General features: G+C 36.4%; 2 protein-coding genes across 2 annotated transcripts in view; both read right to left on the bottom strand.

The window, feature by feature from the left end:
• Positions 1–1,712: 1,712 nt before the first annotated feature.
• Positions 1,713–8,540, bottom strand: part of LOC120776683 (putative uncharacterized protein DDB_G0282129) — a 102,684-nt gene continuing 95,856 nt past the window's right edge. The window contains exons 9-10 of the mRNA XM_040107561.1: positions 3,828–4,013; positions 1,713–2,452 (exon numbers count right to left, since the gene is read on the bottom strand). Of these exons, the coding sequence (XP_039963495.1) occupies positions 2,339–2,452; positions 3,828–4,013 (300 nt within the window). The 3' untranslated portion in view covers positions 1,713–2,338. The remainder of the gene's footprint in view (positions 2,453–3,827; positions 4,014–8,540) is intronic.
• LOC120776684 lies at positions 5,187–5,962 on the bottom strand. The gene is made up of 2 exons (XM_040107562.1): positions 5,872–5,962; positions 5,187–5,807 (listed from the first exon to the last, which is right to left on the bottom strand). Exons 1-2 carry the CDS (start codon positions 5,923–5,925, stop codon positions 5,238–5,240), a joined length of 624 nt encoding a protein of 207 aa, XP_039963496.1. The 5' UTR covers positions 5,926–5,962; the 3' UTR covers positions 5,187–5,237.

Below are 8,540 nucleotides of genomic sequence, written 5' to 3'. Positions count from 1 at the left end.
CCAGTGTATCATCCGTGGGGACTCCAGATATATACTGTATAGAGAAAACTAATTTTCTTCCATGAAGAAAAAATACAGATCTAGCTTCACACTAAATGACGGTAAACTTGACATTGAGACTCAGAACGTAAAAAAGGCGCTAAGTACGCGTAGAAGAAGGCAAGGACCAACAAACAAGGTTAGTTTTACATAAAAGCGAGCTCGATATTGTGAATAAAAGGTGGATCGATGCAATTCGGTTATCCCTCAAAATAACCTGCGGCCTTCAAAGTTGTTAAAATTCTTAAGGAACCTTGACCTCGCATTCAACTCGGGCTATGATTTCAGAACTCAAGCTTTTTTTGGAATTGGTTGGACCCTAACCTGATAGTCAGAGTATCCCATATTAAACCCTTGCAGGTGTGCTGGATGGGTCACCTGTGGTGAAGGAATTGTCCTCCACGAAAGACCGCGAAAAAAATCGAAAAAAACGTATTATTTGAAAGCGTCATTACCGACTAAAGATGGTATGCCAATCAGCAGAAGCCTGCCTGTAGAGTGAAGTGCGAGGCGGAACCGCCATTTCCAGCAGAGGAATTTCTGCCATAATGCATTCAGGGTTAAGAGCCTGGGTATAAAACCGTCGACAGCAGCAAGGAAGTTGAAATCGGACGCTACGGTAGCAGGAAGACTGTTCCGAAGTCTGAGCAACAGGTCAGCCCAGTTGTGTGGACTAAAGGGTGCTCGGAGGCGGCGAGGATAGCAGATCAGCCGGCTCTAGTAAGTCCCAACCTATAGTTGAGTCGCAGAGGTCGTACGTGAGTAAATTTTCTCTTAATATCAGCGTTTAGCGAAATCATTAACCGGACTGATTCAATTGAACTGATGCTATGTGATCTTCCATGAGAAGTGGAAATGGATCTGGGCCTATATGTACAATTTTTATAAAGGTGATTAGAGGAAACGCCGGCTTATGTACTTAGGCAGATAGAGGAAATTATACGTTACTGCAATCCGTCTCTCCAAACTCGCGGCCGGGGGGTTATAAGGCTCAAGAGAACATAGGCGCTGATTCTTCAGAACGAAGAGGACAACGGTTCTGTCATCGACGCTATCAGCTACGGCTTTGAGACAATGTGTGTTATCCTCCCAACTTGTGTTAGGGCGGACGTCTCACAGTCTCCCGAAACGAGAGGAGAGATGTGAACTGAGGCCCAAACGGACATGGATATGGACATACATATTTGTATTGAGAGTATAACTAATAAAAAATTAAATTTCGTTAAAGGCACTGAAGCCATCACTTCCGAGGTTTATAACGAATGTATGAAAAAGAAGTTAAGTGTTGGCATGTTTGCATTGCTCAGGAGCCTATTTTGAAGATGATAATAAAGATATGGATTTTAAAGTTGAGTTTTTCGTCAGTCCAAGCTAATTTTGATCTGACGGTAGGTTTTTTCAAGAGGAAAAAATTTGAACTGCGACTGCCCTCTGTCAACAGTTTGACTAAAAAATCTACAGGAGCCTCCAAAAGGTTTTTTTTTTTAATATAAGAGAAAAGTTCGCATTGGCATGTGTAAGCGCTTAAGGGTTGACTTTCTCCCAGAAAATAGTTTTCTTTTATTGAAAGTTTGACTTTGAAGTTTTTTAAGACCGGTTAGTTTAAAAATTTTGGCACACATACTTACATATGGTGTTTTTAAACAAAATATAGATGGATTGTGTTTGAAAAATTGCTCAAAATGTCATGACGCTCTTTATAATAAAGTTTTGTAAAAATACTTCACATAATTTAATAATTATGCAACTAAATTTGTCAATCATTAAAAGTAAATCAATTTTTTGTTGATTAATTTTCTTAAAGTTTTTCTTCCTTTCATTTATAAAATCAACTTCCTCATTCTAATTGTGGCAAAATACAATACCAAGGCAGCTTAAAATATTGTACAATACTTAATTTTCTAATTTTAGTTTGTGCATACACTCTTTTGGTGTATTTTCATTATGACAATTTTTTTTTTAATTTTGGATTTTTTTAAAAAGAACACAAAGACAAATTCAAAACTGCAAATCAAGCTTACTGTTAATTTTTCACTCGCCACCAAATTTGCATAACAATAAAAGTACATATGTATTCCACCTACCGCAAACGAGTCACACAAGCTTTTCATACTTTTAATGTGTGTATGTATAAATATGTGACTGTGACGCCAGCTGTAATATCCTCCGCGTCACTCATACGCCATGTGCAACCAGACGCGCATCCATTTAAATTTGACTTTGGTTTGTGTTGCTGTGTTATATTTATTTATGTATGGCATAATATAAGTCACGCGATTACTGCCAATGTTGTTGTTATTTATTTGATTTCCGTTGCTGCTGCTGTGGCGGCACTGCCAACGCCATTTGTAAGGCTTAAAGCCAGAGTGCCGGCCATCAAGTTGGCAGTTGTGCTCGGTGTGGTCGTTGCCTCCTTCGTGTGCGAAAAAATGCGCAAGAGTGTGTGGGAGAGCGAGCGAAAGTGGGAGAAAAAATAAATACAAATACAAATAAGTAAATGAATAATTGTCAATATTTTGCTTTTAATTTCAATTGTTTGCGAAATTGATCACGCCCCAACTTGTGGCTGAGCGCATGTGTCGCATTATTTATAACTGTTTGCATTTTTATTTACGCTAACTGCTGGCAATTGCAAGCAAGTGAGTGAGTGTTTGCACATTTGCGTTTTTCACCAGCAATTAGTGCTTTTCGCTGTTAACTTAATTTATGACAAAGGCAATTTTTTCCATTCGGTGCTGGCCGGCATTGTATTGGTTAGGTTTTTAATTTTTCAGTTTTTAAGTCATACTTGTTATGTATGTGATATCTATTAATATTTTTAAATGCGAATATGTGTACCCTGTAGGAAAAATTTCGTACGAGTGGTAATGTTTCGTTGTGGCAATAATTTATGCCTATATACTTCATTTTGATGGAACAGTTTGTATGGCAGCTATATGCTATAGTCGTCCGATCTGAACAATTTCTTCCGAGATTATAGCATTTCTTTGGATAATAATCTGTACTAAATTACGTAAATATAATTTGTCAGACAAAAAAGTTTTCCATATAACAACTTCATTTTGAGCGGTCAATTTGTATGACAGCTATAGGCTATAGTCATTCGATTTGAACAGTTTGTTCGGAGATTGTACTGCTCTCTTGGATAATAATCTCTACTAAATTTCGTGAATATACCTTGTCAAATAAAAAAGTTTTTCGTACAACTACAAGATTTTTTTGGGACAGTTTATATGACAGCTATATGCTCTAGTTATCCGATCTGAATAATATATTCAGATATTGTAGCACTGTCTTGGAGAGTAATCTGTGCCGAATTTCGTGAAGATTGTTTGTCAAATAAAAAAGTTTTCCTTACAAGCGCTTGACTTTGATCGATTACTTTGTGAGGCAGCTATATCCAATACTTAACCGATATTGGTAGTTTCGACAAATTAGCAGCTTTTTGAAGAGAAAAAGATATGTGCAACATTTCAGATTGATATCTCGAAAACTGAGGTATGGACACACAGAACGACATGGCTAAATCGAGTCACGCTGTATAATAGGTGAATATAATACCCTGCTCAGTTTATAGAAATACATTACAAGTAAATGACTGAGAATCCGTAATTAAAATTTCCTACAGGGCATGCTGATAAATTAACCGCAGATGCTTTTAAATGCTCCCACTTTAGTACTTACTACATATACATACATATGTATGTGAGAGTATATTTCATTGTTTGCAAATAATTTAATGTATTTAATTTTATTTTTGTGTAATTTTTTATTTACTTTGCACTTACAATGCTCAGTGTGCGCACAATGCAAGCGGGTTGTGGCTTCTGCGTTTGCTGCTCTTGTTCTTCATGCTCCAAAGATGGCGAACTGCCACGCGACGACAGCGAACCATTCAACATTTTGACATCATCTGCTTGGTGGTTGTGTGCCAAGATTGTGGTGTGACCATCCAATGGTGAGTGCTGAGTTTCCTGTAGAGGGTGAGCAGAAAGAGAGAGAGAGAGAGAGAGAAGTAATGGCTGAGTAATTGAAAATGTTTCATTAAGAAGTATGAGTTTCATATATATTTCCAAAAGAAAAATTATTGATATCGGAAACTGTTATGTATTAAACCGATTCTAAGAGAGATTATTGGTCGAAAATTGCTTTACTTTTCATAAAGTCAGTTAAAAATTATCGGAAAGCCACATATTCTGGACTATAAATGTATAATTGTGGTTCATTGAGCTGTCAAGCATTTTAAGACCTGTATGGTTTAATTAAATCAAAGACTTTTTGGCCGAAATTGTCGACAAGGCATCAAATGAGTTGAAAGCAAGTAAACTCTCGCCAAAACTCCCAGTATGTTACTCAGTTAATATCATTTAGACACCCAATCACACAGGCTGTGCTCTCAGAGCAGGAACACAAGTTATCTAAGCTGACTCAAAGCGCTCAACTTCCTGATAGGTTGTTTGATTCAATAGACTCTAGAGGAACACCTAAGTAGGCAAGAAGTGAACTAAGTTATATTCCAGACTTCATCACAACACACCTACCCTTAAGATATTGGAAAAGTAGATTCATTTGAATCCAAAACCGAAGATGGGATATCTTCCAAGGCTCCCAATACACCAATTTAAGAAACATTGGGTAATTGAGCTGAGAAAAGATCAGGGTTCACCATATCTAACGAGATGATGTATAATGTTTAACCTGATTACTATCCGGGAGCACAATGGGACTGATGATGCCCTATGATGGAATCGTATACGGCCTGGCGCTCTCCCTTTTCAACCAATTAACCAACCAGCTATCATATCCAGAACTATCTATAACAGCTACTTCGAGATCGGCGTGGGACTAGAGTTTTTAATATCAGAAGTAAGCAAATATCGGCAAGGGTGGTCGTTGAACAGATACCATTATGGGTTTTTGACTGGAGCTCGAATATTAATTGCAAAACTAACTTTCGACAAGACAGAAAAAATTAAAATTTTATGAACTCGAGGCAAATACCATCTTCATAGAATCGACTATATTTGTTGCAATGGATGGAGGTTAACAGCTTAGAACCATTTGTCTAAATACTTTGACAAATATTATGACTCACTCTTTCGAATGCGAACTCACCACTATGTATTTCTTAATCGCAAACACTAAAATTTAAATGCTTTCAATATTTATTTCGTGAAATTTAGAATATTACTCAATATTTAACTGGTCAATTTAGAGCACTCAATGACGAAGGTGCGGAATCCAGTGAATACGGAGAGCAAATCATTCACAGCGTCCACATTGCAAGCGCCATAAGCACCCGGTGTGGAGGACAACTTCTTCGTGAGGGTAATGGTTTTGCCCACCTGCTTCTTCAGAGTTACCATCTTGCTCACCAACTTGTTGAAACAAGATTTCGATGTCTTCGTATTAGCATCAGTCTCGGCGTTATAGTCAGCGTTATTGCAGACATTCTCATTCAGGTTAATAATATCGTCGCAGGTGTTCACCACAGTTTGTACTTGATTAATCACATTGTTCAAGTCCTTAAAAGCGGCGCTATTGCAATCCTTGAAGTCTTGAATGAATTCAAGGCCAGCAGCGCGAATGCTGATCACCCGCTCGATGGTGCAATGTACACCCTTGAGGGTGCGCAGACCAGTCTTGATGGTCGACTTCAAGAGTCCGAAAACACCACCGAAAAGGTAGGCATCGGTGATCGCATCGGTCAACTCTGAGGGAGAGAATTCGATAACTTCCTCATCCTCCAAGGAGTAGTCCACAACAGCCTGTGGTGGGTTAAAAAAGAGTTTTGTGGAAGGCAAAAATTAATAGTAACGGAAAGTAACTTACCGCGTTGACTGCAAGGCACAGCCCGAGTACAAGAGCGAAGACAGCTAATTTCATTTTGATATGTTAACTTGGCTAACAAAATTGTTAATGACAATCGAACGCCGCGACAAGCTTTTATAGCGCCTGGAAATGTTGCGCAATGGTCAATTAGGAGATTTGGTGGGCGCAAGCAAAAAAAGACAGTCAGGAAAAGTGTGCGTGGACTTAAATGTGGTATTAATTGTCTGCATAACTGTAAACTGATAACAGTCTGTGGTTCTTAACACCGCTAATGATCGATAGTCGAGCGTTAAGCTCTTAAAGGCGGGAAGCACTGCTTATGCACGGTTGTTTATAATTCGTCTAACTCACGTGTCGTGTTATCGCAAAGCTTAAATTACTACAAATTTGCTGGTCTTTTCACATTAATCGTTGTTTTAGCTTTGCTGGTGGTCTTTGAGACATTAGAGAGTCTCGGTAATTACAGATAAGACATTTGCTATAATAGAAAGAGCTCCGGTAGTGTAAAAATAACTTTTTCATAACAAAATATTATACGGTTATATCATTATTATCTTGCTTTTTGCTTTTTAAGCTATCTTTCGATACACGACAGCCTAATATTCCTAATTATTATTTGTCTTGGGATTTATGCGAAACATTTGCAGTACGAAAGTACAGTATTTTTATAATTTATCTTATTCTTATTATTTTCTTATTTATCAGACTATGAATTGTAGTTGTTTGCACTTAAAATTCAATTTTGTATTATTTTTTTTTGGTTTGATACTTTTATTTGTGAAGTTTTTCAGGGAGTATAACCAAAAAGGTATCTAAAATAGGTAATTTCCACTAAACTTAGATTTTAAGTTAAATTTTATACAAATATATATTATGTTTAATCGACTTTTTCTAGGGTATTTATTAGTCTAAGACAAGTGTTTTTCATATGAGTTCACATCCCAAAAACTGTGGGAGCTTAAGCAGCTGCTACCGTCTTTTCTGAAATCGCCGTCGTTCGAGATTTTGTTCATGGAACGCTCAGCGGTCTAGTGTGTATCTAATATGATGTGAAAGGCAAAGCATCATCTTTTCTGCAATTTTTATCCACTTCTTCATTTAGATCGTTAGCTTGCTTTTTTTCTGCTCTAAGTTCTCTGCAATAATTTTGCATTCATTATAAATTGCTTTCCATTGATCGCGCATATATTGCAAGTCTACAAGAAGGCTTACTATGTTTTTAACTTTAGCGTCGATAGTTGCATTAATCTCTTGAAGAACCAAGTTTCTTTCATTTAATGACTGAGGAATTTTAGACCATCGAAACGCATTTAAATTTACTCATACATATACTATTTCAAATATTATAACCATGTCTCGAAAAGTTTTGACATTATTATTATAACATTGAGTGTTTTAACTTCTTTCAAAGCATTTATCAACCCAGAACGATTTTTGCCAATGGCTTGACGGCATCGATGCTGGCAGACCACCTTGTATTAGAATGACATTGAAGTGAATTGAGTATTTTGGATTTCAGAATTTCCCAATGTTTTGTAGTGCTAATGAAAATATTGAAACATTTATTGCTCGAGTACAGCATTTAGCCAAGCCAACTCCAGCCAATTTCACCAAGTGGGTACCACAGGCCGAAAGAACTGTATACTTATTTTTACGTTGGATATGAGTTTGAATGAAGGAGCTCATATTTACGGGTTATATTAATACCACTATTATAGCCCTGACCACGGCAAATTAAAGCGGCAAAATATTTGCCTTTTTTCTGGCATTCAACAAAAGCGATAAAACGTTCCTCTTCCGGTAACGTTTAAATAAATGTTCGAATTAGTCACATATCAAGAGCATTCTGAATTTTTAACTAAGTATTCATTTAATAATTTGTAAACTAGGGGCCTTCGAAAACCACGACCCACCTCTGTCTCATCGAACCTGTTGAGAAGTGTGTATTTTCTCAAATAATATCAAATAATTTATCAAACATTTGCAATCCATAAAAGCATGAAAATGAAAAGAACGAAGCTAGATTTACAAATCTGTCAAAACTTGTATACCAATAGTCTAAATTGTTTTCTAGAGTATCCTCACCAATAACACAATAAAAAATACGACACATTTAGATTTCATTATAATATTTTCTCCGAAGAAAGGAAATTACTGGAAAACGCACTTTGTAGACACGGCTTGAAAAAATTGTAGTCGAACTGCATATTTCAGAAAGAAGCACCATGCTATTGCAATGCCAGACTGAGAAAAACAAGATAAAAGTAAATATGATATTGCAGAATAGAGTTGAGATTTGCAGTGCTCATAACTAATGTAATATTCAAGAGTTTAGCTGAGTTTCGAACCCATTGATTCTGAGTAATGCTTTCTATCTTTTTTTTTTTGCAAACAAATAATACTTTAATTAAATAGTTATTAATGGATGTGGTTAAAATTATCAAATTAAATATTAATAGCTGCTAGTAGCTTCATAGTTTCTCTTTCATCAAATTCAGGGAAAGCTTCCATTATCGGATATATAATATACCGGTTATATAATATTAAAACCTCTTTCCTAGCTATGAGATAAGAGAGTAAGTGAATCACACACATGTTATTAAGTTGCCATGATTGCAATAATGTAATCAAGAAATATTCCGATAGAAATTTCTATGAAATTTTACGGA

This window comes from Bactrocera tryoni, chromosome 5 (assembly GCF_016617805.1).
Source record: "Bactrocera tryoni isolate S06 chromosome 5, CSIRO_BtryS06_freeze2, whole genome shotgun sequence".
Classification (NCBI taxonomy): Eukaryota; Metazoa; Arthropoda; class Insecta; order Diptera; family Tephritidae; genus Bactrocera; species Bactrocera tryoni.
This window is presented reverse-complemented; position numbering and strand designations above follow the sequence as displayed.